This window comes from Botryllus schlosseri, chromosome 6 (genome assembly GCF_051294905.1).
Source record: "Botryllus schlosseri isolate E-star chromosome 6, Bs_hap1, whole genome shotgun sequence".
Classification (NCBI taxonomy): Eukaryota; Metazoa; Chordata; class Ascidiacea; order Stolidobranchia; family Styelidae; genus Botryllus; species Botryllus schlosseri.
In genome coordinates, this window is record NC_137241.1 from 19,625,266 (window position 1) to 19,652,744 (window position 27,479).

The 27,479-nt window shown below is 39.1% G+C and overlaps 5 protein-coding genes and 1 long non-coding RNA gene across 9 annotated transcripts in view; 3 read left to right on the top strand and 3 right to left on the bottom strand.

Moving 5' to 3' along the window:
- LOC145441419 (receptor-type tyrosine-protein phosphatase epsilon-like) overlaps positions 1-27,479 on the bottom strand; it is a 251,311-nt gene that overhangs the window by 130,183 nt on the left and 93,649 nt on the right. Inside the window, exons 1-4 of one of the 2 annotated variants that reach the window (XM_080319271.1) lie at positions 5,303-5,451; positions 5,094-5,234; positions 4,887-5,030; positions 4,210-4,316 (exon numbers count right to left, since the gene is read on the bottom strand). In XM_080319271.1, coding sequence (XP_080175397.1) covers positions 4,210-4,316; positions 4,887-5,030; positions 5,094-5,234; positions 5,303-5,436 — 526 coding nt within the window. In that variant the 5' untranslated portion in view covers positions 5,437-5,451. Of the gene's footprint in view, positions 1-4,209; positions 4,317-4,886; positions 5,031-5,093; positions 5,235-5,302; positions 5,452-27,479 lie in introns of those variants that run through there. The other variant, XM_080319270.1, reaches the window with a different exon arrangement.
- The window catches only part of LOC145441421 (uncharacterized), a 92,472-nt gene that overhangs the window by 46,168 nt on the left and 18,825 nt on the right, over positions 1-27,479 (top strand). The window lies entirely within an intron of this gene.
- The window catches only part of LOC145441422 (receptor-type tyrosine-protein phosphatase alpha-like), a 131,428-nt gene that overhangs the window by 16,146 nt on the left and 87,803 nt on the right, over positions 1-27,479 (bottom strand). The gene's annotated exons all lie outside the window — the stretch shown is intronic.
- LOC145441777 (uncharacterized) lies at positions 5,469-9,323 on the bottom strand. Its single transcript, XM_080319719.1, has 6 exons — positions 9,051-9,323; positions 7,474-7,779; positions 7,302-7,413; positions 7,114-7,240; positions 6,869-7,051; positions 5,469-5,711 (listed from the first exon to the last, which is right to left on the bottom strand). The coding sequence occupies exons 1-6, from the start codon at positions 9,271-9,273 to the stop codon at positions 5,469-5,471; spliced, it is 1,194 nt and encodes a 397-aa protein (XP_080175845.1). The 5' UTR covers positions 9,274-9,323.
- On the top strand, positions 20,743-27,451 carry LOC145441408 (uncharacterized). Its single transcript, XR_013915817.1, has 2 exons — positions 20,743-23,561; positions 27,262-27,451. It is a non-coding gene; the product is annotated as an uncharacterized LOC145441408 (long non-coding RNA).
- Positions 25,745-27,451, top strand: LOC145441407 (induced myeloid leukemia cell differentiation protein Mcl-1 homolog). Its single transcript, XM_080319261.1, has 2 exons — positions 25,745-26,752; positions 26,938-27,451. Exons 1-2 carry the CDS (start codon positions 26,282-26,284, stop codon positions 27,049-27,051), a joined length of 585 nt encoding a protein of 194 aa, XP_080175387.1. The 5' UTR covers positions 25,745-26,281; the 3' UTR covers positions 27,052-27,451.

Consider the following 27,479-nt stretch of genomic DNA (forward strand, 5'->3'; position numbering starts at 1 on the left):
GCTCCGACGAGCAGTGGTTTAAACGTTAATCGCGCAAAGGCGTCTAGTGGGTCACGCAATCAAATTTGGATGAAAAGTGGGTCGCGAACTGAAAAAGGTTGAGAAGCATTGTCTTAGGTAATGGCTTCGCTTAACAATCAATGAATTATGCACCCGCCATTGCAGAGCTATATCAATAATCTGTAATCCGTTTCTTAGCTGTTACGTACGAATTGGACACGACTTTCGTTTGGCGATGATGATAATTCTACCTATTGCAGTGGCAGTATCGTTATCAGCAGGCTGCTTTTACTTTCAACAAATTGACTACTGACAGTAACTGACAGCCTATAACACGTTTTCACATTATGATGCAACAGATAACGCCACTTGATTAAAAACTCGGGACATCTCGACTATAAACATCACGCGTAACCTTTTCCAACTTTATGTGTCGCAATTAGCAGTATTTAATCACACGATCTGCTAACAGCTAACTTAATTATCACTGCCTTTAAAGTCGTAATTCCGAACCAAAAATATAATGACCAATAGGGATAAATAAAAAGTTGCTACGTTATGCAGATGGCATTCGAGACCGATATGGCGACTACGTCGTTGCGTTGTTGTTTCACACTTTAGCGTAGGAATGGGAAAGATGCTGAGTAATGCGAGTCGTATAAACTGCATAGCACGTTATGTGTGCGACAATGCCTTTACTTTATAATGCGTATAGAATAACTAAAACACGCGAGTGGATTTAAATTTACCGAGTTGTTATTGATTGACCTTTTCACAGCTGAGTTAAATAAAATGCCTGGTAGATCCGTTAAAATATTATGTATGAATATTTATCCACACTTGTGGATGCGATACTCGAGTGTGTGTCAAATATTGGGTTAGGTTTGGCGCTATGGTAGGTTAGGGTTTGTTTTTGGGTTAGGGTTGGATTTGCGTTCAGAAAATCACGTGGTCGAATGTCGTTTTTGTCTCTGTTGCATGCTGAAATGTCAGGCACATTTTTGCTCGCTTCTTTTTAATGTATATATCAGTAAATATTGAGCGAAATAACCATACACTATTTACTTTCAAACGTAAGTAAGTAAACTTTGAAGACCTGTACTGCTTACTCCAGCGGTTATATTTTTAGACTACTTCAACTTCTACTTCATCGTTGGTTGGGCGAATCTACTTAAATTTAGCATTTCGGATTTTGTAAAGCTGAAAGAAGTTTTGGGTTAAGTTTTTATCACTGAACTGTGTAACGGAATATGTATTCGAAATTTCCACCTATTTGTATAAGTGCAATTTGTCCATTTGCGTTAGTTGCTAAGATATATAGTTTGTGAATTAGAAAGCGTGCTACTTCTGATTCACGGCTTGCTAAAATACTGGACAGTCCTTTAATTTTTTATTTCCATCCCATGTTTTGGAAATCCCTACTTCTGCGTGTATTCAAGTAGTAATTTACGTCATAACTTCTATACATACTAAACTATCACCAATGACTGCTTTGAACACCGGTCTTACAATTTATAAGAAGATTACTTGCGGCAGTGCGCGCTACCAGAAAGGGTGTATCTGTACAATATATACAGCTATATAAGCTTCTTGTGACAAAAAGTATAGCTCTTTTCCCAACCCAACTTTCAATTTACCTAGAAGACGCTATCTGAAACTACCATTTAAATCAGAAGACACCAACTCGCAACCCGCCAGATCAAATTTTGCGTACGCGGCAGCGGTTTTTTCGAAAAAAAAAACTGGCGATAATTAGGGCAAGTTTTGTTGCATTAAAATCGTGAGAAACTTGCACTTAATTTTAACAAAAGTTGCAGTAAAAAGTAGCATTTACGAGCAATCAACAATGCATTATAACATAGGTTTCCTAACTGGCAACTAACAACCCGGCTTCAATCAATCAGTCTCGGAAGCATTATTGCGCGACAATCTCTCTTCAGTCTTCACTCGCGCATGACAAATAAAAATGACAAAAGAAAACGGTAACAGCTACCAAACTATTGGAAGCCAACCGTAACGTCTTAGGTAACATTGAGATGCCGCTAGTCCACCACATAGCTCATTGCACATCACTCCTTCATATTTTGCACATATTTTGATAAAAGTTACAAAAAAAAAATAGAGAAGAGTTGCAAGAAGTTGCAGTATAAAATTCCTACAGACAACTTAAGTCATCGTACTATATGAAATATCAGTATTAAGGGAGCTGCCATAAGCTTATAGTAAGTTGCGCTAGTGATAATATATTATATACATAAATGCTGTGAATAATTTCGGTTTTTCGACGGTAAACAGGATCGCAATGACATCCAATCATACTCATGTGCCCATCAGCCTGGCCGGTAACAGCAGCGTGCCCGCGATTACGAACAAACTGCTGAAAGCGAGGAACGGGTCAAACCGTGACATGACAACGGGCCAGATACAAACAATAACTGAACCGCCAATGGTAAGGCCGAGGGACTTCATCTTGTTTGGTGCAGACGAAAGTAAAATATTTTAGGGAAATGGAGTTAGCTATTTGGTTTCCGAAGGAGCAATGACCAATCCGATATGCTCATATGCTTTGTAACTATTTCTTTCAGAAAGAAATACAGTTCTGTCAGGATTACGCCAGGGTACGTGGTAACCTATACCTAGGAATAAAACGTAAACTGATGTTTTGTCACAGGAAGTGTTTGTTCAGGCAACGCGAAATTTGCCAGAATCTCAAAGAAGTGACAAAATTAATTGGAGTCAAACTGGCTTACGATCGCCACAGACAGATGAACATTTGCAAACGATAATACAATAATATACACGACAAACTGATTTGAGAGCGGAACGATTTACTGATTGAAGCAGCGTCGTAGAGCCTTTGCTAAGTTATTGATATTGCAATATTGCGTGCCACGGCCTTGAACAATTTGGAAAAATGGCCCCTAATCCATTTGATTTGGTGACCTATTTTAAGTGATAACATGAGGACCGACAATTTGCAAATTGTGGTAATAGTCCCCTTTCGCAATGGGACCAACATCAGGCCACAAATCTGATTTTACAGCACGGAAAGACCTCAAGGGTGACCTCAGAATAGAATAAATGACTAAATGCGTGGTAGAAGTCGCATAAGTTGGACGTAGAAAAGTCAAATAAGGAAGTGTTGAATAAATTCGAGATCATTTCATGAGTAAATACGCTCGTAAACGTTTGAATACTATAGGTCAGGGGTCGGGAACCTTTTTTGTTCGAAGAGCCATATTGACCCTATTTTTTCCATCTCAACTCCCAACGAGCCATACATGCCAATCAACTGTTACGTCACAATTGAAAATTCGTGGCGTCATGGTAGCACTAATTCGAACCCACTACATGGGATTCCTCGTGTGCGCCATATTTTCTCTGTAAAAACTGGTAACTATTGCTCGAAAATAAAGCTCGAAACGAGAGGTAAGACACATACGGGCCAAACATCACTACTATCGATAACGCAATTCATCGTGAGCAGCTTAGAATTTATTATAACTGATATTATTCGAATGTGACTGTCTCACTGATTCTGAAAATCTAAATTACGCGTCGTAGATCAGGAAGACAATGTGTATTGGAAAACTGAGTTTTGAAATGGGCGTCGCCACGTCTTTTATGCTGTTTAATTAATCAACTTATCGCACAATACAAGATTTCGAATCGGGTACGTAGAATTCGTGAGTGATATTGACCGCCAGCGTGACAGTAACTTAAATTTGATGATTTTGAAAAGAGTGGGTCCGAGCCCCCAAACCTGAAGACGGCATTGTCTTTACCTCTCAAAGACATGTTTATACTGCCACGAGAATAATTATTCGGGCCGTGATAAAAATTTACCGACAAGTCTATGCAATATTGATCAATGCAGTGCAAAAATAAATATTTGGCAAAGAGCCACATCTTATACCCAAAAGAGCCATATATGGCTCGTGAGCCATAGGTTCGCGACCACTGCTATAGGTAGTATACCATTACGAAAATGCGAAGTTAACGAACTGCTTGCGGTCTGTGTGCTGCGGCGTTATAAAATAGATTTAATTTGAATTTATTTTGTGTACATTTCTCAGTGTTTCGATGGATTGCAATTTAAATATCCATATTATTCAATCGCATATCTCCTATTTCATAAGCCTGTACTGCATATATGTGCACTGCGCAGTGTTAAAATTACGAAGGTTCATTTGATATTATCCCCTATACCTGATGTTTCACCGATTGGTTGAACAGCATGTATAAACGAGTAACTTTCCGATTGCGAAAGCAAAATGGCACCGACTTCATTCGGCGTGGTTGTCACGATGGAAACGCTGGAAAACGAACGCCAATAAAATAAATATAAGGTGGAAATTGTCACTTATTCCAATGTCATTTCATTACTCAGGAGTCACTATAAATAATATCGAAGTTCCGCTACTAATTATGGCAGGATAAATTGAATAAGTTGGTGATTCCACTCCGAATCGACTCGGGCATTTGAATACTCGTAATTATGATTTTATTAATAGTACTAGCGATCACGGATAAGTGAACAATATCAGTTACACTTAATGAAAAATAATTTCAAATTTGTCAACCGAATATTTGTCATCGCGATCTGTCACACTAAATATTACAGGTCTGTCAATCGTTTCCATGAACATGCGTATAGCTTCGTCCTAGATGTTTTGAATGGTGTGATATCAGGCCAATCGAGGTTATAAAGTCGGGACGAATTTATTAGAAAAGTCGAAACGGATATTCTCGAGCTGGTATAACGGTGTGCTCAATTTACATACTCGAATACACTTACATTCAATATTCGACTCGAATCAGAGACTCGATGTGGATTCTAGTACTCGGATCGTTATGTCCACTCCAAAATAAAATTAATTGCTTACCCGTATGACTCGTTGGCTCTTAGTGCCCAGTTATAACCATCGTAACGCAAAGACGTCTGTTTTATAATCTGTTGAACGTCACAATTTGATGGCTGCCCTGTGCCCAATACTACCGTTATACTTTCTTCGTCGTAAATGGTGGACCTGGACGATGTTTATTCATAATGATGGCAGCTACACAGCAGATATCGGTTTTTGTGGTCTCACATTGATATACAACTTGCAATATATTCATCACCTTTCTCGGGACTCAATCTATTCGCTGCATTATTTGATAATATTTGTAACGTTTCCAGGTCCACTGTATCAGCATTTTTGGCACCACGTCCCACAATCACGAACAAACAACTGCAATATACGCAAATAGAAATCGACATTCGACATATAGGTAATTAGTTAAGTTATGTATATTTCACCTGATCGGCCCATTTCTCTCGTCTGGCACTTGCACAACGACTCCGTGTGTGTTATCAGGAACACTTTCGGCCAAGGTACCAGAAGGTTGTACGACCTCGTATACGGAGCTATGGAAAAAGCAGAAAATATACATCCGGAACTGATTTTTTATTTATTTATTTATTTTTATACATGGCTTGGTTGTGGATTACCTGCAACGTCGGTGATGCACTGTCCTTGTGCTATTACTGATTCACTATCGCCAGTACAATCGGTTGCTACTGATACCTCGAACGTAATGTCACTGTTCGGCTCAGCTTTGGTTTTATAGGAATAACCATTCTTTATTGGATCCACTTCAACCACTCGGATGAGTGGAGATATGTTAGAGGAGTCTCGTTCGCTCACCAGAGTGGAAGTTTCTTTCACCTCAAGACATTCAGCATATACGCAGTCAGGATAATATTTGGGACGGGCGGATTAGCATTTGGCGATGATGGCAGTAACATCACAAGTCTATTTTGACATGGGCAACGCAGATGATATCAAAATGCCCGAAGTCAAAATTCTAGAGGCGGAATTCTCTCCTTTCGTTCTTCGGATACACCATTGAATGATATAACTATGATACAACTATATATACCGGTGGTCGGGAACCTTTCTCGTCTGAAGAGCCATGTTAGCCTTATATTTTCCATTTTACCTCCCGGAGAGCCATACATGTAAATCAATTGTTACGTCACAATTGAAAATTTTTGACGTCATGGTAGTGCTAATTTGAATTCACTACACGAGATTCGTCGTGGGCGCCATATTTTATCTGTAAAAACTCGTAGGCTACTAACTATCCTGTGATAGCGCAATTCATCGTGAATAGCTCAGAATCTAAAATAACTGATATTAATTTAATATAACTATAGCATTGATTCCGAAAATAAATATTGATCGACTTTTCAATTCGGCGGTAACAAAAACGTTGCACTACACTCCTACATTTTAGCGGCAATACTAGAAATAAGCTACTTATCAATTTGGATGTGGATAGCGAAGCGTTGTTTGTAATTTGGATTTGTAATTGGAATGTCACTTCCAAGGCAGTTCATTTCTCGGCGTACATCAGGAAGACAATGTGTATTTGAAAACTAGATTGTCATATAAGCGTCAACCAGAGTCTGGTGCAATCCAGAATTACGCAGCGCGCAATGCCGGATACATCGAATTCGCGAGGGATATTGATCGCTGGCGCTACAGCAACTCAAATTTGAGGATTTTGTAAAGGGTCCGAGCCCTCAACCCTGTATACGCCACTGCCGTGACCTCTCAAATACTTGTTTATGCTGCTACGAGAATAATTATTCTGACCGTTGAGAAAATTTATGACAAGTTTCGGCAATATCGATAAAAGTGAGTATAAAATTAAAAATATGTCGAAGAGCCATATCTTATACCCAAAAGAGCCATATATGGCTCGCGAGCAATAGGTTCCCGACCGCTGATATATACTATAGGCAGCCGGTTACCCAAATCAAAGTGTGTTACATAGAATTCGACGGTTAGAAGGCTGCTAAGATCAATTTAATGCATACCTTGAACAGAATAGAGTGGTCACTATGAGTCAGCTGGGTTGAGTTCCAACGGACTTCACAATAGGATTCGGCGGATCTGTCGTCTACCTTCATTACAGATACATTCGTAACTGGATTAGGTGAGACGGAAATGGTTTTGTTGTCCATGAGTTTGTCGATGCATTCATCCGGACAAACTGTGACCTAATGAGATTAGTAGTTTTTTGTATTTTTTAACATGAATGTAAAATATTATATGTACTGACTTTCATATCCATTAATGAAGGCGTTGTCGTTACATTGATGCTAGTCTTAATAGAAGTGTCCCTCTTTGCTTCTACAGTCGCAAGGAAACATGGTTCTGTCGAGACTCCAAAACACGTGCCCTCAATCCTGTTGTATTTACCAATACTTAATGTAACAGATGAAGGTCATATTTGAATGAGCCATTTACGAGTGGTTTACTTCAAGAGTCTGATTGTTTGCTTTCCACGTCAATTGTACCACTAAAACATCGCCTGCGCACCCGATGACGACGGCGTCAATAATAGTTGGACTCCCGAAAACTAACAACATACGATATCAGTTTTACTCTTCATTTCGTGCATACATGACCATTGACCAACCTCGTAATCTTGACTCCTTTGTATCCACTTCATCGTCCCTGTCTCTGCCAACTTGATTCGTTGCAATACAGATATACGTACCGTCATCGCTACTTATAGCGTTTTCAATGTTAAGTACCGCGGTAGCATCAATTATGGTCTGGTAGACTCCCGGTATATTTGAATCCTTATTGACATCTTCGCCGTGCTTAGTCCAGCGAACGATGGGAATCGGAATTCCATTGGCTTCGCATTTAATATTGCGATGACCGGTCGTTACCGGAGATGAGACTTCGTCCAAAACTTCGTTCGTAATCGAGGCAGGCTCTATTAATGAGAAAAACTGTTTACTATACGCTGTGATATTATCGGTTTGTTATGATTTAGGCAAGTGTTTGCAACTTTCGCAACTTTTTTCACAGCTCCCGACAGCTTCGTAGATACCTGGAATCTATGTACTACGATGTTTTAAGCTGTTTGAAGGGATTTTACAGTGCAACTTTTTGCAACTTATTTCATACGCAATTTTTACTGCAATTTTTATCAAATATTGTGCAAAAATGTAAAGGAATGATTTAAACACAGGCTATAAAGATAAACAGATAATAGTATGGTTCTATTCTCTTTGATTTGCATAACAAAAAGCTATATGATGGGTTAGCTGCATCCCACAATATATGACACAATGGCTTGCAAGCAAGAAGTTCAACTACCCCTGCCAAGCACGACCGTGCCCGAACAATTTGTTAATAGATCGCGCTTTTATTTCTGTCGTTTAAATATGAGATAGTTTCCCATTCCACGAACGCCCAGGCGAGACCACCGAAAATAACATTTTCACTGGGTCTCCTTTCTAAGACTATTGATTTTGTTAAATTCGCCACGTGTGAGTTTTTCTGGAAGGCCTTGGGACAAGTTTGCAAAACTAGGGAATTTGGGGTGCGTTACTTGACTTGTTTTAGCAGGATGGGGTTATCGCTATGTTCTTTGACTTTTGGGGGAAATTTTTCCCGCATTGTGTAATTTTCTTGCTGTGTACAGGGAAAAAATGTAATTTTTAGGCGGTCCCGCCAGAGTGTCCGTGAATTGGTAAAGTGACAAATTTGACAGCTCTGCAGAAACTAGGTTAAACAACGGAACATTTCGGTTATCCCATATACCCTACTAATTGAACAAAAGTTATAAATACAACTTTTTACTGCAACTTTTTTCAAAATTAAAGGCAACTTTCTCGCATTTTTAGTGCAACAAAAACTTGCCCTGGTTATGATACAGCATGCTATTGCACTGTGATAAAATGCTATTTGCTTTGGTTTCTTGTATTGTGTTTCTACTTTAGAGCAAATTTTTCCAGCTTATGTGTGGCTCATTTGACGCATTACCATATACACGACGAGAAGTATTGGGTGACAAACCACTTAGCCGTCTCGTCGATTCTAATGTAAATAAAACTTTCCTATGAATATTTCTGCACTTCTATATTGCGATGGCATTAATTTCTCTCTCTGTTTCTAATAAAATTTATAATTGTCGCATTATTTCCGGTTCGTTTTATGTGTTATTTGAAGCGAAAAATATTGTTCTTATGACTTTCTTACCTTCTAGGAAGAGATGGGTAGATTCCGATGTCTCAATCTCCTCTCGAGTTGCAACGATGACATATGTTCCATTGTCTTTTGAACTTAAAGACTCAAATCTAAACGTCAGTGTTCCCGATTCCTCACGAATGTGTGAATCCAATGGCGTTGATGAATCTGGCGCTTTATACAGTTTTACGTCCGCTGGCCCGTCCAAACTAGTTAGGCCAAATCTGTAAGTCATTTCTCCGTCGACTAGTCCATAATAATCATTGGGAAGTGCAGTGATTTCCAGTGAAACTGCGTGAATATATATAAACGATTAAGAAGACTTGGAATAAATAAGGCCGAAAATTCTTACTGGTTTCACAAATGTATCGATAAGCGTTTACGCCTGCGCATTCATCGTCTAGCCACGTCCGGTTGGAAGGAACAACGAGTGCGCAAATTTCCTTTCCCGGTTTTCCATATCCATCCACCCTTTACAGTATAATGTCAATTCCACATTCACTGATAAATATGACGTCCCTTACCATCTTGATTGCCCGCTTTCAAGAACCGTTTCATCTGCCCAGTACCAATTCCTTTTAAATAGTTCATCATTATACTCTAGTCCAATGAAGAAGTAGTCGTCACACCCTCTGTGAATATATATGGTACGTGGGGTAGAAGTATTTTATATTGTTTCCGTTGACGTCAAATCGTAATTCAAACTACGGCTGACTACCATAAATGATGACTGGGGAGTTAGAATTTTCCGGTCACATATGCTGTAACAACATATTTTACGCTCAGAAAAAATAAACGAATAATTTCTGAGCAATGCAAAAATTTGCATACTGCATGTAAGAACTACTGGTAATGCACATAATCAAATAACATATATCAGTGAATATTATGAAATAATAGCCATAAGGTGCCTAAAGTAGCTGTTTATATATTCGCACATGATAATTTCATCCACTGCCTTTGACACTTCGTCAGTCTTTATTATAACCAATCGTCCGTCATAGTTATCATCGCAGTCTTGAGTGGCCAATGGAGCAGAATTGGGAGAGTCGATTCTGGTGTAACGGTGACCATCCAATGTAATGTTATTTTCCGATGGGCCTGTAATAGATTCGTATCTATATAAAACGAATGCGTTCCATTCGGCATTTGCAACTAATTGTCAACTTACAAATCGACCAATTTTCTCGTGGTAGTGTAAGTATTGCCACTAAGAAAGTGCGTATATTCATGATGTCGAAATCTTGATGTTGTCATTTCAGTTTCGAATTATACATGGATTGCAATGCCGCTTGATCTTATAAGATATATAGTCGACTTTCTCGTTGAAGTATCAGATTCCGTCTTGAATGAGATCGGCCACTCTGCGCGTTTATGAATCAAGCTCCAGAAATGACCATTCATGTAGTTTACGAAGCAACATCAATAGAGCATGATAAATAAAAACGAGCGAATAGTTTAGTAACGCAACTTCACAACAAGTGTTGCGGAACGGTGAATCGTCAAAAATCATAAAGTTGGATCATCGAAAAAGTCGATTATAGAGCTATCACCATAAATGAGCAAGTTTATGCTTCAAAACATGTTGACCGGGTGTGCAATATCGTACAAAATGTTCATATAGGCTGTACGGGTAAGCTTGTAACTTTCATTCCTTTTGTGATATCATAAGCATATGTTTCTCCTCATTTAAACGTTGGTAATGGACTTATTGGTTCCTTTCGGAGTAGAACAGGGTGGAGTTGACATGTGTTCCTCTTGCGATATCTGTCTCTAATGATTCTTGAGGAAACCACCGCGAGAGATCAAAAATATTGAATTGGTACTTTCTGCGAGATGCTTATAAATAGCAAAGTAGGCTATATATTATTGCAATGGCGTAGCCAGGGTGTCTTGGTGTGGTCGCGTTTGAGGACCACTATGCTAAAGGGTTGTCCGGTAACCTCGAGCCCTGATTAGTATTTAGCATTCCAAATACGTTGCAGCCTTATTTTTCGGATTCCAGTCAATCAGTCCAATCTAGAATATTCCAAGAATTATTATCAACCAAAAACTCAAATAACTCCGCTTCTATACTGTAACTGGAATTGATTCAAATTTGTTTTGCATCGTTTTTGAAGACAACTCAACAATTTCATGGGGCTGAAACAAAAATGTGAATATTTTTTTTTAAACATTTCCTATTGAATAGTCTATTCATATTGAAATGAACCCGAATATTTTCGGCTGACACTGGTCAGGGGTAATCGTCAGCAACTAGTAGAGAATTCAAAAGAACATCGTATATCAAGTATTCGGGTTCATTTCAATATGAATATAATCTTCAATATTATATTGAAGCTCTGTAACTCCAAGAAGCTATTCAAATATTTCCTAATAAATTGAAAATTTAAATTGACTTTACGGCGGCTTATACTTATAAAAATTAAACCAAATTTGGTGTGCACCGTTTTTTAGGGTAACCTAACAATTTAATCAGTGAATGGCTGGAATCCGTAATAAAAGGTTATTTTTTAACAACCCTATTGTTCATCCTTATTTTAACATGACAGAGGAGGACAACCTGCAGGCATACGGCGATAAACAATAATTATACGGCTCACTACACATAATTAAATTAGCGTGTGTTGGCGAGTTGGTTCCCAAATCTTTGAGAGACTTTAAACTTGAAAATTTTATTCACGCTTGGTACGATTCGAGGTGACTAAGATTTTTCGTTATTAATATAATAGTGTAATATGAGTGCCCCCGTAAAAATGATGCAACCCATAAAGAAACACCAAGCTGGAATCGTGTGCGTCTCACGAATGAAGGTTTTTCTTTTACATTTGGCCGATTCCAATATAATATATATTTCGACTATGCCTACAATCCTGGTGGGAGGTCACAAATAATAACATGCAACAAAGTCATTTATAAAAACCGCAAGATGCATCATCATTCATTTTGTGCCCATCGAAGACTCGTACTTCTACAGTAAGCTCAGTCGTTTATTCTGATCACGTGGGCTAAGAATGGATAAATATTTGGCATGAATATATGAAACAACCAATATTATCGAGGAAATAAATTTTCCTTGTGTAAAACTTTTTCGCGCTTCGCGCGACTAGAGAGGGTATCCACATCACTTTTCCTGTCACGTATACTCGTGATTATAGTGCATAGATAGTAAGCCAGCAGAGGCCTTCTGGTGCTACAGCTACAAACTTTTATAGGAAAGGTATATAGGCTTATCTTAAGAAATCAGTGATAGCACAGAACACCACAAAAGTCTTCACGGTGCGAAGTTCCCGGTAGCCATGAGTATATGACGTCCAGATTGGTCATGACGAGTCTCTGCCGAAATTCGGCCTTATGCTATATATGGAATCGAAGCACGGCCATGAATAACAAGGAGGTTGAACCCCCTTGGATTAGGCTTACTGTGCGGAATCAGTGAGTTATCTGGTCAGGGCTGTACGAATTTCGAGTAAACGTCAAAAGGATGTACCACGATGAAAAAGGTTGAAGAGCACTGGATTATCGTGTTCATCAGTATTTAACAACCCAGAAAACCGGCTTATCGTAGCGGGTAAATTTTATTTTATTCTCCAGATTTACCAAACCGCAACAAACTATAGATAGAATAGTTATTCATAAAAATTTGCGTACAGTGCGTAACATTCCTATAATGACCCTGACGATTGTCTCCTTGGTAATGGCTTCACTAAACAATCAAACAATCAACGAACAATGTGCCCACCATTACAGAGAGAGAGAGAGAGAGAGAAAGAGAGAAGGGGGTATTCGTTTTTGACGACGGAGGTGCGATACGACCGTAAGGTCATCTAGTCAGCAGCCCCACGTTTTTTCTCCTCCACGATATCCGTGGATGCTGAGCGCCTAGCAGGATAGCTGCGGATACCAGTTTTCGAGTCTTTGGTCTGACCCGGCAGGGGATCGAACCCTCGACCTACCGATCAAGAAGCCGGACGCATCACCATTACACTATCTCGCTCGGTTTATATTAGCAGAGCAATATATCTATCAATATTCTATAATCCGTTTCATAGCTGTTTGTACAGTACAATGCAGGCCTACATTACGGATTACGCAAGACTTTTATTTCGCGATGATGACAATTCCACCTTTTATAGGCAGCCTGCCGTTTCATTCTACATCAGGGGTCGGCAAATCCCGGCAGGCGTGCCATTTGTGGCACGCGGGATGATTTTTCATGGCACGCCAAATAATTTCACTCGAACGACATATTGAGACCATGTTTTAGCAAAAAGTGAATCAGAAGTTTTCAAAATATACAAAGCTCATATAGGCGATCCAAAACCATTTCGTAAATCATCATAAAATATGGTCTTTTAGGTCAGATTTTATTTACCTGAAAGTTTTTTCCGCGCTTCGCGAGACTTCTCGGATCCTGATGTCTTGATTATAAAGTGGAATCCTTCAATAAATAATTTTATATGTCTATAGAAATTGTTTTTAAAAACTATGCATAATGTACAGAAATGAGTCCACCGTATTAGCAGTTATGAAATAACGTCAGCCGAATATCGTATGAAACCGTTTAGATGCATTAGTCTAGGAGTGTTATTCACTGTACAGCAGTGATTCTCAACCTTTTTTCAGACACGTCCCCCTCGTTGATTGTGAAGAATTTCGCGCCCCCCTTATCTTCATATCACAAAATCCAACTGGGATGCTAGCAACCCCAACAGATTGTTTGATGGTATGGACGGTTATGAATGTTGATGAGAGAATAAAAATATATGAAATTGGGTCTATATAGAGAGAAACACGCATGTATTGGAGGTAAATCGCGCGGGGCGCGAAAAGTTTTTTCAGGTGACTGCTTCTTCGCGCCCCCTTAAGATGTTTCACGCCCCCCAAGGGGGGCGCGCCCCCCAGGTTGAGAACCCCTGCTGTACAGTGTACAGTGTACAGTGTGCACTATGCAGCCTACGGAAGCGCAACTAGTGAACCGGCAACATGCGACCATGCGACTCCCATGCGGTGTTTGCGTTGCCAAAATGATTGGCGGCGATAAAACCTTGAAACAAAATAACTGGGTGCATGCTGGCCAAAGCGTTCGACATTGATATGTCCCCTGTCAAGGCGCCGAAGTGACCAGCGCCGAATAGTCTAGCACCCGCAGCTTGAGTCGCACATATCTAATAAGACTAGCCAAGGAAAATAATGAGCCAAGTGTCGAAATGCGACTTTGGAATCGTGTTCATCTCTCGGAAGGAGATATTCTTTTAGTTTCGTCTCATATGCAAGCGAATCCATTATATCTGGAGCAACGGACAATCTTTACCGTTTTACCGCGACCATTGAAGACAAATCTAGTGTCAGACCGACTTTAATGTGACGACAAACAGACTTGAATGATACAGGGGTGGGCACATTTTTCATCATCATCAGACCGTATCATCGTACTTATTGGATATGGTACCGAACACAGTGGACTTGGAAACGATCAAATCAACCGCAGAAGATCGATCATTGCCCCATTGCGCGACTGAAAATAAATTATGTAAATATCACGTACAGCATGTAAGCGATAGGTCGGGTCGGGTGCGGTAGCGGCCAAAATCGATTCCCTTCGCGACCAATCAAGAATCACTGGCGTGACGGATACCGTTGCCAGCTGCAGAAAAGTGGTTGGTGACATTCCTTGCTTGAAACGATTGTCGATTTCAAGCAATATGCTTATAAATTACACTTGAAAAAACACAAAAGTGATACGTTGTCAATAGCCGTGCATTTTTACATTAGGGTGGAGTGAAAATAACTTTTTTAACGAAAAGGGGGGGTCCTTAAATCCCGACAAATGACCTGAAACTTCGATAAAAATTGACTTTAGGGAATTGCCCCTATTTTCCAGCCCACAACCCCTCAATTTCTGCGCACGAGGGGTAAAATTGCACATCTCGACAACCACTGCTCGCAGAGTCATTATATAAAGCACAAAGCTGTCAAAACATGTTTCTATCCGTCTTAAGAAGAAAGTTTTCTCTATTGTGAGCGCAAAACGAGTTACAGCCAAAAAACAATAAGATATTGAAGCAGGTAAATGGTGGGAGTAACTAAGGTTCACACACACAGAGAGAGAGAGAGAGAGAGTCTTTATTTTCATCTCCAACCAATATACATAAAAAACAGACGGCAATGATGGTGGTACAGAAAATATGCATGAACCATGCATATTTTCTGTACCACCACCATTGCCGTCTGTTTTTTATGTATTTTTTTGGAGACCTGTATTTGAGCTTTGCGATGATAATTCTTGGATTATCCACCGATCAAGGATAATCCCAGATATTATCAAAGAAAAACTCAAATAACTCCGCTTCTACGGATTACAACTGAGTCAAATTTATTTTGCATTGTGTTTGAAGACAGCTCAACAATTTCATGGGGTTGACAGAAAAATTTGAAATTTTTTTTTTGCATTTTTTAGTAAACTCAAAATTTTCAAACTGTAAGAAATCCGTGATTAGCGATTGGAATGAATTCAGATCTGGTATGCGTCGTTTTTTTAAGGCAACCTAACGATTTAATCACCTAGCCAGCAAGATTCAGGAAACAAGTTTTTTTTTAACATCCCTAATGCACATGTTCGTGTGATTTACTCAAAAACAGCTAAATAAATCAATCTCATTATATAAAAGCTCACTGGTAAGAGCTGTTACTCCATCTATTTTTAGAACATGTCCGCGGGCGAGTCATCTAATCCTTGCGGACTACCTGCGGCCCGCGTTGGTGACCCCTGATCTAGAATATGGAGCACGGTAGAAGCACTGCGATGGTAATAAGCCGCTCAATGATGACATCAGGGTTGTAATGACTCGAGTCATGACTCGACTCGAGTCAGACTCGAGTCACGATTTTTTTGTGACTCGACTTGACTCGAGTCATTTTCTTGAAATGGGAAAATGACTCGACTCGACTCGAGTCAATATTTTGATTGACTCGACTTGTACTCGAGTCATTTCGCATGACTCGACTCAAGTCATTGACTCGGCTTATTTTATATGACTTGAAGGTGAAGAAAGTTGCGAATCACAATGGTTAGATCAACGCATGTGACGAATTCTGTCGACATCGCTATTTGTCACCACTGCTTTCGTTGCACTCGTCTGATATCAGATATGCGCCGCCGTAAAAGCAAAAGACAATGGTACATAGTAGCAAAGAGCAATGCATTGTACAAAATCATCCAGTGATGAAGAGGTAATAGATCCTCCGCCATCAAAGTACTCAAGACATTTCAATTATACAAGCAAACAATCGAAGCAAAGTCCAATTAGCGCCAAAGAAATGACTCAAATGGTCAAGTAGCCTACTTGGAAGAGACTGATAAGCTCATGTGTAGATATGAAGGCGATGATTCTTTGCATTTTTGGCCGACTAGAATGGATGAGTATCTAATGCTCTTCAGTGTGGTTCAAAATTGCTTTTCAATTCCCGCATCTAATGCGCCAGAGGAACGTGTATCCATGAAGTGGATGTGGATTATTCTAAGGCCATGCCGCCTCAACATATATGAGAATCTCCTTTCCACTTTAGTATTTTTCAAGTGTAACTCATTGATTTGATCTGCTGTCTGTGAAAACACACAATACCCTCCGTCCGTTTGACGTTTTGTTAGGTATGTGCATTGTGCACGTGATAATAATGAATTGCTAATGTTGTGTGATGTTTGTACAATAGGGCCGATCAAAAATACCTTCTTTTTTATTCTACTGGGTGGCTACTTGATAAAATTGCTACGATGCATAAAAAGAACACTGAATCTGGCCTAATTTGAAAAAATGGAATCAATGAAATGAGAGGAGAAAATTTTGGATTTGAAAATACATGGAGTATTTTTAGTGAGAAATGATTTCATATAATATAATTACATAAAGTCGACTATTTTTTCATATCCAAAATATTCCACTCTAATAACTCCGCTTCTTCTAGTTGGAATTGAGCCAAATTTTCTATGAATCATATTTTTACACAATCTAACAATGTCATGAGGTAGACGGTATACTTCGAAAGTCTCTATTTGTAATTAATCCAAAATATTTTCTCTTAGCATTGCTTTCTACTGGTTGGAATTAAGCCAAATTCAAGTTCTTTTAGATAATCTAACAATTTCAAAAAGTAGCCTCTTTTTTGAGATTCTGTCTTCATTTTTGGGAATTTTTTTGGTAAATGTAGGGCAAATTCGACTAAGACAACAGTAAATCAGCACTAAAGTAACGCTCCGGCGACTATTTCGGCAGCTGAGCAGGAAAGTTGACCTTTTTTCTGGTCAACCACCTGATATGATGTGAAAGCAAAACTGTACCTCTACATAAGCGTTTATCTGTTGATTCTTTACCAGCTTGTATCCAGCTAGACGTGAATTCGTAGGTTCTCTATCAGATAGTATGTAGACGTGAATTCGTTTATTCTCTATAAGCTATTTGTGAGCGGTCGTCGATGTGCTCGTAATAAAAACTGAATGCATTTATTTGTGAAATATCAGACTGACAAGACAGATATTTGATTTAAAGTTCTAAGATTAGTAACGTTATCGTATTGGCGGCCTGTCTCGTCTATCTGTAGCATCGGTATATGAGGCCAGGAACTGCCTGTTATCTGCCTAACTAAATAAACTTGTGCCAAGACTATGATAGGGACAAAATAAGCATGTTTGGCAAGCAAGGAATTCGATATCACCCAAGCAGGATTGAAAACATAAGTTGAACATGACTTCAATACTGTGACTTGGACTCGACTCGAGTCATAACACTATGACTCGGACTTGGCCCTTAAAACGGTGACTTGGACTCGGACTCGAGTCGGTGATGAATTGAAAATGACTCGACTCGACTCAAGTCAAAACCACAAAAGTCAGATTGACTCGTGACTCGGAACCATGTGACTTGGTTACAACCCTGGATGACATAGGCCTGCAAATCAAGGTTAGAACGAGAACTAAAGGAGAGCGATCCGACTTAACATCAGTTTTAATTGTTAAGTAATGTTATAGTGAAATGCGCCAAATTGGAGCCAACTCGCGAAACGTAATTTTTCGTAGCTAACCGACCTTTAAAAGAGCCAAATTCGTGAAATTTGGCTCCCAAATGCGCCAATTGGCAACATTGGCCTAAACCGAGTTTTCGCATTATGATGTAATAGATAACACAGCCTAATTGAAAACTCGGGACACCCTGAGTAATCATCGGACGTAACCTTATATAATCGTGTCTTGAAAATCCGCGCCATGCATTTTCTATAAACGAGTGCCAAAAATATCTTTCCACAAATATGGTGATGAATGTAATAATAACGCGTAAAGATTCCGACGACACCTGTGGCTATGATCGCAAGCTATATGAACCAAAACTGATAATCAGATTTGTGATGAATCACCGGACAACATATATTTTTAGGCAGACAAAGTAAGAGTGGTTTTGGGGGTTCTGAAGGGCACGGATTCCGAATATGACCTTGTTTTTTTTTTAAATTGGCTCCTGTTTTGGAGATTACCCATTTGGCTATTTTACCCAAAATCTCCCACTTTCGCTGTAATAGCTAGATAGAAAATCGGCTGAGTCATACTATAAAGTTTAGATATTCAATTTACTTGTTTTATTACACACACAAGACTCTTTTAAATCAAAATACAGCAACAGCACCATATATTTAGAGGTAATCAACAAGATGATCAGGAAATATATCAAGATGACTGAACAGGAGTAGTGTAGTTGGTATCGTTATACGCCGTCCAATCACAGAAGGCCACGTCGCCTTAATTGCCACGCCTATATGACGCCCATTGTCACGCCTACAGGATGCCCATTGCCACGTCACCTGCCACTGCCACATCGTGTGTATTTATGAGCAAATTTCATTGTTTTGTGAATTTCAATACCGGTTTTCCATGTATATTTAGCAATATGTATTGAATAACTTGAAATGTATCATCACTAATTAATTAATATAAAATGCGATTTTAAGCGCTGCGACTTGAAAATATTAATATAATAACTTACTTTTTTGGATATAAATAACATTCAGATTACACATAAATTTCGAAAACTATGATGTCAATGGAATACTATATTTGCCAGATATTCACAGATAACACTCATCAACGTTGAACTAGGCGCGGGGTTCTATGATGATATATCAAAATTCTACACATCATCACTAATTAATTAATTCATATAAAATGCGATTTTGAGCGCAGACAGATCGCGGTTTCGATTGCCGAGGTCTCCGCATTTCATGACCTAATATGAGCGCACACTACAACTGAATTCATTCCAATACCTGCAAATTTACTTTGCATGTCGAGTATAAGGATAATTTAATCAGCGCTAAACGCCAACGGACTAGCCGTAGGCGCACAATGCTCGGCGTTACAATTAAACAAACTTTTCGCGGCAGGTACGCGATTCCTAACGGTTTCTACAGTTTCCACATTTCACGACTTATTTTCTTTGGCCGCATACAAGCGATTCCCAAGGTCGAGGCTATGGAAACAAATCAAGCATGAGTACGTAAATCTCGAGCTTAGATCTCCGAGATTCTTGTATGCAACTAACATTATAGACAACCATTCGACAATATTCAACCAGCAATAATGCTTTCGATATAGTGCATCATGTACAGCGACACGCTGATCAATTCAAATTCAACAATGGGATCCCCCGCACAATTATGAAGCCCGATTTTCTCGTTGTTATAATTGCTTCCGAGAAATAGCTGTTTTGTGAATTTCAATACCAATTCTCCATGTGTATTTAGCAATATGTATTGATAATAACTTGCTTCCGAGAAATAAATAACAACACGAGTCCAGATACCGTTAAGTGAATTATTTTTAGGTATTAATCTTTACGAAAAATTGACGTAGTTCCAATAATACACTATATTTTAATTTTTAAAAATTACTAATCCGCGTGAGTCGAGATTTTCTTATTGTCTCCGCATTTTTCCATACCAGTTTTTGAGAATATGAATTCTCGTGTAACACACTAAATGTTGATTCCCCATGAGTCGAGATGTCGCTAAGTAATTTATCAACTACGCATGATTTTATGTGAATTTCATCGATGGTGTCCGAGTTCTATGTGACATAAGTACAATTCCAGCATCGGTATTTGCAATAAAGCCGAAAAATTAGGGTCGCACCTTTTCGCAATTTATGCAGCTATTCGCAGACAACCATTCAACAATATTCAACCAGCAATAATGCTTTCGATATAGTGTATCATGTACAGCGACACGCTGATCAATTCAAATTCAACAATGGGATCCCCCGCACAATTATGAAGCCCGATCATCAGCTCGCAGTATAACCGCTACCTGTATAATGTTTGCATGTCGAGTATAAGGGTATTTAACTCAGCACTAAAATGCCAACGCCTAGCCGCAGGGGTCCGGTTCTCGTTGCTATAATTAAACGAACACCTTCGCCGCAGGTACGCGATCACCGACGTTATAATGATAAGGACAAATTAGCCGCATGAAAGCGAGTCTAATGAATATAACGACAGACAACAAGTTAGTTGAAAAGTAAAACTAATCGTGACCGATGCAAGACGGCGTGAAACAGCGCTTTCGCTCGATTCTTGTAGTGATCACATTTCATACGATTCAGTCCTTTTCATGTCACTAGAATAAGGGTGATTAAACCGAGAGTGAAACGCCGCTGGCGTCTTATAACGTAATAATGTAAGCTGTGTCGGGTGCTGCTATAATGTTCGGAGCGAATATAGTAGAAAGTCCACGTCTGGACACCTGTATGCAGATGCGCATACTACCGTAGTAAAACGCATAACAGAATGCAGGCAAAATTCGATATTGCTTTGTGATGATTTTGATGTTGTTCCATAGCGATTGGGAAGATAGGACTCCTAATTTCCTAACTAACTACAAAATCCCTAGTAACATAGTCGGACGCATAACGGAATTTACGCAAAATCGGTATTGCTCTGCGATAATTTTGACCACTATGTTTTGATAATAACTTGCTTCCGAGAAATAAATAACATTCATTATACGTTACATGATACTTTTCCTTGATATTCTATTATGTGTATTTAGGGCTTATGCGACATCACTATGTTGGCGACAGGCCTGATTTGAACACACTAATTTTGCGAATTAAACTTATCGCTCAACACGGACACTCAATGAAGAGCACCCTGGAGACCCACATAAATGCTCCACAATTCTTGACATATAATATACTGAGCATATAATAAGATGACAAAACCTATACTTGAGTACTCCGAAATATACAAGTACTTTACCTTTTCACGACGTTTTTGTAAGATGAATACTAATTTTATTAAAAAATGAAATTTATGTTCTCAAGTAGGTTTTTGTCTACACGCACCAACAACTCAAGTATTTATGACACAGGAGTGATTCATTAAGTATAGCGCAAGCAGACCAAACCTATAATTGAGTGCTCCAAAATGTACAAGTACTTCGCTATGTACTCCCTCCACGTAAAAAGTGACAGATTTAGGCAAAAGTTGCTATAGAACTGCGTTAGTTTTAAAGTTGTTCCATCATGCAATGTGTGATGAAATTTGGTCTGCTGCATAATCACAATGCCCTAGAGCTCATTTAGATACGTTTTTTTAATGTAGTTACACATTCTAGTTGTTTTGATGTAAGGAAAAAATCATTCGATAACTCGATAGTTAACACGCGTTGATGTAACTTTCCTCATTTGTATGCATAGCCTACGTGAAATTATTATGATGTCATGAATAAGTAGTTTACAAATTCATACGATTTTTCTTGTTGCGCTCCAGGATAAAATGTAATTTTTCGCTCTTTTTTATTTTTTCAATAAAATTAGTATTCATTTTACAAAAAACGTCATGTAAAGATAAAGAACTTGTACATTTCGTAGTGCTCAAGTATAAGTTTTCAAACCATTACCGTGACAAAATTTTCAGAATAGCAACTTTTGCGTAAAGTCTCTGTCTTGCATTTAGTTGCCGGCTCTGAAAGCAAGCAAAGTTTGTGGTATTTGCGCAACATCGAAATTTGTACACTTCACGCGGGGCCTACGATACTTACGGCCTAATACGGCACATTACACTTGCTGGATATAAGAGGCCGACACTCCCAACCAGACATCACGACTGACTCAATGATTGCTTGCGATCTCACTTCTCGATACCAGACGCCTCGCCATACACGTCTAATAAAGTATTATAACAGACAAAATTAGTTCTTTCAGATGAAACAACCCAATTAAGAGCCAAGTGACATCGTCGCAATGTATTTAATCGTTCAGGTGAACTTGAATCGTGATCCGGATCTCGTAACATAGTAAAATCGAGGTATGTAGTTTAATTACTCACTCACTACTCTATATGTTGGTGGTGGTCATACCCTGCAAACTTTTTTGCTGCGAACGTAGTGTTTCACCTTACATCAGTTGGTTCAATGTATGTACCGGGTTGTGAAAACTGTCGCTGTTTTGACTATGTGTCACAATCAATACTAAATACGAGAATTCGTTACTCGTCGAAACGCCGCAGTCAGACATCGTTAACAGCGATTCCGTGTATGGCAATCTTGAGTTCAATTGCGGTTTTGTGATGTTAACCAAGCGGCTGTGTTTCTGCGGTGTGAAGACTGAATTCGTGTTGTTTCCCCGCAAGAGTGCGATGTCTATTTCACACCTAGAGCAATTATAAAACGCATCTTCGAAACTTTTGGTCTAGTTCATCCGCTTGCATTTCGAAACGGACCATCACGACAAGACTCTAACCCACCACATCCGAGGTTTCAGTTGATCATATCGAAGAATATCATGTCCATCCGTGTTACCACCCACAGATTTCGCCATCCTCACACGGTAGTGCTAAGACACAGACAAGATGCGGTGGTGGAAATATTGAAAATGAGAAAGCAGACCTTGGTGTCATTTGATTTGGATTTTACACCCGATGAACCCACCATTCGTACTGCGCATTGGGATGAGGATTCTATCATTGATGTCGAGGCAAAGGAGATGTACAGATTTGTTGGTGTCGTGAATATTCAACGAAAGTCGGGGTATATGCTTGTGCATGGTTCGCGTATTTGACTGTGAAGATATCGCTATACATAACGTGCTGTTCACCGTATCGATAGCACCAACGAATATCCGTGAAAGGGTTGTAATCTCGGTGAAATAGTGTGCGACACATTTTTCCACAATTGGAATGCATGTCGGTTCATACTAAGACCATGTTACGGTCAAATATGTGTGTTTTTCTGTCTCCAACTCAGCTACCCCCACATTGAATGTACAGAGTCGGTGCATGTATGAGACTTCAGAACATGAATTTGTAATCAATGATGCTTGTAATGCCGGCCATGATGTTATCCGTGATGTATGTAATGTCACACACCTCGTTTACGCGAATACTTGGTATCTATGAACAATCGTGAAGTATACTGGATGTGTAATGTCTTGTTATTTTCATGGAAACACGGGGGTGTAACATGTTTGAATATTGTTCATTGGTTTGTCGATTCAGAGTTGATATCCGGATCCGGTTATTTGATCACTGGAACGGAGTGGATGTACTGATGATGATGATGATGACCGCCTACCGTAATATGCTACATGACGATCTAGTCCTGTTCAAATATATTTTTGGTCTGTTTAACACGCGTGGTAAACCTTTTTCGTCAAAGGTGCCATATCGACCCTATATTTCCAATTATATTTCTTAAGGAACCATGTACCTAGATTCTCATCTTCATGTCTTAATAGAAGCTCCACCATATTCTGTACAGTTAATCGTCTTTTCACCTGGTGAGTCATTTCTCTGATACGATACGATACATAACGAAAACCATTCGCCGTAATATATTCTGAATATTTTTTTTTCTAAGCATCCTCGAGGCAATTCACAACTATTTCCAGAACCCTCAATAAATGTATGTCTAATTCTTTGCGAGGACTAAGATTTCACCTAAATAGAGATCAATCATTCTTACGGTACCGAAAAACTAAACAAATCAAAAATAAAACACATCAACATAAAACTCTACCTACATTAAATCAGCATACTCTTACCACCCATCAAGGATAATATAGCTACGCGAAGACAACTCAACCTTTCGTTAACCTTATGTAGCTAATTACAATCCTCCAATGTGCAACCTAGTTGAGAATAGCTAATTCGCGAAAAACACTAAGCATAGCGACGTTCCAAAGCGTCATGTTTATATTGGATTCTCGCTAATACCCAACAGCCGATGAAGTTAGATAGAGGTTACTAGCGCTAGTTTTTCCTAAACGAAAACTCGTAGATACTCAAGTACAGTGGTTCCCAACCTTTTTCATCCTGTGCCTCCCTTGGCCGAAATTTAAGCCCAAATTCCCCCTTAGGATAAATCAACCTAATGATTAAAAAAGTTCAGTGTTACCGCGCAAACACCTGTTGACTGAGAAAATAAGACGGGCGGAACTGAGTGTTAGTTTCTAGCAGTGCTGTAATAACACTTTGTAAAGCTCCGAAAAACAATGGTCTTGTGGTCCCAATCAAACAAATTCTGGAAGGCTTGACTCAACAGAACCTCACACTTCCATTTGTGTTTTCGGCTTACAATGCACCAATGGCTAACATAACTGCTGTGACAAATCAATATCCATTAATTTATTAGTCTCGCGATTTTTTTCTTAAGTTTTCTTATGCATTTGGCCAATAATATTGGTACTTTCATATATAGCAGGGTTGACCAGACTCGAGTCTGACTCGAGTCACCATTCTTTGATGACTCGACTTGACTCGAGTCATTTTCTCAAAATACGGAATCGACTCGACTCAACTCAAGACAATCAGACTATTGACTTGACTTGGAGTAGAGTCATTGTGCATTGTGCACAATGACTCGAGACTGTAAAACGAGACTGAAATTTCATTGTAATTTCGAAGAACAGTAAAGTGACTACCCAGTTGGAATTTCGTCTATTGATACTGGTACTTGACAATGCGACAAGAAACTGCTCAAGGGGAGGAAAATTAGTATATCACAAATCCAAATCATTCAATATCACCAAACAATGTTGTCTTGAGTGTGACTTGGACTCAAAATCGAGTCATAATACAATGACTCGGACTCGACTCTCTGCTCGGTGACTTGGACTTGGACTTGACTCAATGGTAAATTGGAAATAACCCGATTTGACTCGAGTCAAACTATGAAAGTGAAATTGACTTGTGACTCGGAACCTCACGACTTGGTCATAGCCCTAATACATAACATACACGTGATCAGATTCCCTGCCGGAGCTCATTGAAATCTAGGACACTCATTACGTTTCGGCAACATTGCACCCAGTTTAACATGTCTTTTTTTCGGGTAGCTGTTTACTAAGAATAAAGCAAGGTTAGCGATCTCTTTGACTGGAATCTATGACGTTGGAATATTTTGTCACTGTCTGAATACGTTGACTTGAAAATAAGGGGATTTGTATGTGAAAAATAGATTTCAAATAGCATTTGAACATACTTTCAGCAAACCAAAACGAGCCATAGGGAGCGTGCGTTCGGATATAACTGGTTGACTATATGACAGTTCGGATATGAACAATTCGGGAAATCCGTTTTAATTCTAAAGTGGAATTCCTCCCTAAAAATTGCAAAATTCCCCCCTTGGGGGGAATTCCTCCCCTGTTGGGAACCACTGCTCAAGTAGAAGGTGCACCCATCAATATATACTCGAGTGCAAGTGGAAATCGTGATTCTCAAGTAAGCAAAATGTAAGTATTCATGAGTTGGTTTAAATGAAGATTGTCAAGTATAAGTAGCATAAACATCATATTTGTAGTAGCATGTCCTCAAGATATTTTCAGTTCGGTCTAATTTCACGCTGCTTACCAATTTACAAGCCGCAGTACGAATTAGCATTCATAGAAATTGTACATAATTTTTGCATGTCGGGTGTTAAGGTGATTCCTACGCATTCATGATTTCGTCCGAGTTTGTATTTTAGTAATAATTTACGATACCGCGTTTGTAACTTGTGTAAGTAGGCCTTCAGGAATATCATAGTTCTTGAACCGTGCTCAATGCTCAATAGACCATTTTTGCTATTTTTCATCCCCATAAGTCATTCTGAATCGCGTAAACGCATCGTACGATATAGATGAAAGTTATGCAAATCCTAGGATCCTCATTTTCAAAGTAGCCTAGATCTCGAAATAAGCTCTGACTCGGTATTTTCCTCAAAGCATGGAATTACCACGAGTATCACCTTCGATCGCTGAAGAAAAGGATGAGATTATATCCGAAGCACATTCCTTGACCAGGAATTTTATCATGCACGAACTCGATGGCTCATGCGTTAAGGTAAATACGAAAGCAGAGAGAACCTTACGTCGAGTCGGGGATGAAATGTTCGAGCGACATCGAACTGTCCTAAACGCAGTCTCCAAACGTCTCCGCTATAGCGATGTCGAAGTCAATGAAAAATATAAAGAATATTTACCCGATGAGCGAATGTTCCTGATGATAGCTGATGAAATTTGCAAAGATACCAAAGAAAATTGGGGCAGGATTGTCACCCTTTTTGTGTTCGGTACCATTCTTGCTCGCAAGAACGAGGATGAACATCATGGGGAGCATATAGAAGCTATCATACAGACAGTCGGAAATTACATTGCTAGCAGAAGACTAAAGTGGATAGTGCGAAATGGAGGATGGGTGGGTGATTTACATGCTTTGCTTAGGATTTATAAATTATCTTTTAGCATGAGATATATAGTGTATCCGCTCCCTCGGAGCCCATATCATCTCTCGATGATGAAACTCAGCTTTACCTTCCAATTCGGTTCCCGATACGATAACTTTCATCCGTATGATCATTAAGGCTTCTATTTTTGTTGTAGGATGGCTTTGTAGAATTCTTTGATAATACCGCTTTCGACTACAATAAAGTTTGGAAGGGACTCGTGTTTGTCGGGATCGGACTGACATCTATTGCAATGGCATTATCAAGATAACGGATGTTCGCGTGTTTTGTCTCATGTAATATTTTAAGAATAAAATTCTTCATCGTTTAATCGCATCCATTTTACTGTAGGACCTATACAGTTTCTTCTGAGAATACTCGAAGGATTGCACCCATATGGAAACCTTCTTTATACTTTTAATTTTTCTAATTTCTACAGCTACGTAAGGAAATTGTTAGGATTACCCAGAATACATTGCAGGTCAAATTTGATTCGATTACGAGCATTATAGCGACAGAGATTTACGATAGTGTAAAATGACCTACCTTACGATATCAAATTTCGTCTTCTCTCCAAGTGGAAATATCATGTTATATAATATTGTCCATACCGAACAAATATAAATTTGCCCGTGCTGTTGCTTTGCAAGAATACTTCGCTCACATAGTAACCAATTTCTGGTGGATCCCGAATCGATA

What these genes read in the sequence shown, in the direction of transcription:
- LOC145441777 (XM_080319719.1), bottom strand. Translation starts at nt 9,273, where the DNA reads ATGACTTACAGATTTGGCCTAACTAGTTTGGACGGGCCAGCGGACGTA. An exon ending in TACCCATCTCTTCCTAGAAG is followed by an intron (nt 7,780 to 9,050) that starts GTAAGAAAGTCA and finishes TCTCATTAATAG; the next exon opens with AGCCTGCCTCGATTACGAAC. An exon ending in AAAGGAGTCAAGATTACGAG is followed by an intron (nt 7,414 to 7,473) that starts GTTGGTCAATGG and finishes GTATGTTGTTAG; the next exon opens with TTTTCGGGAGTCCAACTATT.
- LOC145441407 (XM_080319261.1), top strand. Translation starts at nt 26,282, where the DNA reads ATGGAATTACCACGAGTATCACCTTCGATCGCTGAAGAAAAGGATGAG. An exon ending in TAGTGCGAAATGGAGGATGG is followed by an intron (nt 26,753 to 26,937) that starts GTGGGTGATTTA and finishes TTTTTGTTGTAG; the next exon opens with GATGGCTTTGTAGAATTCTT.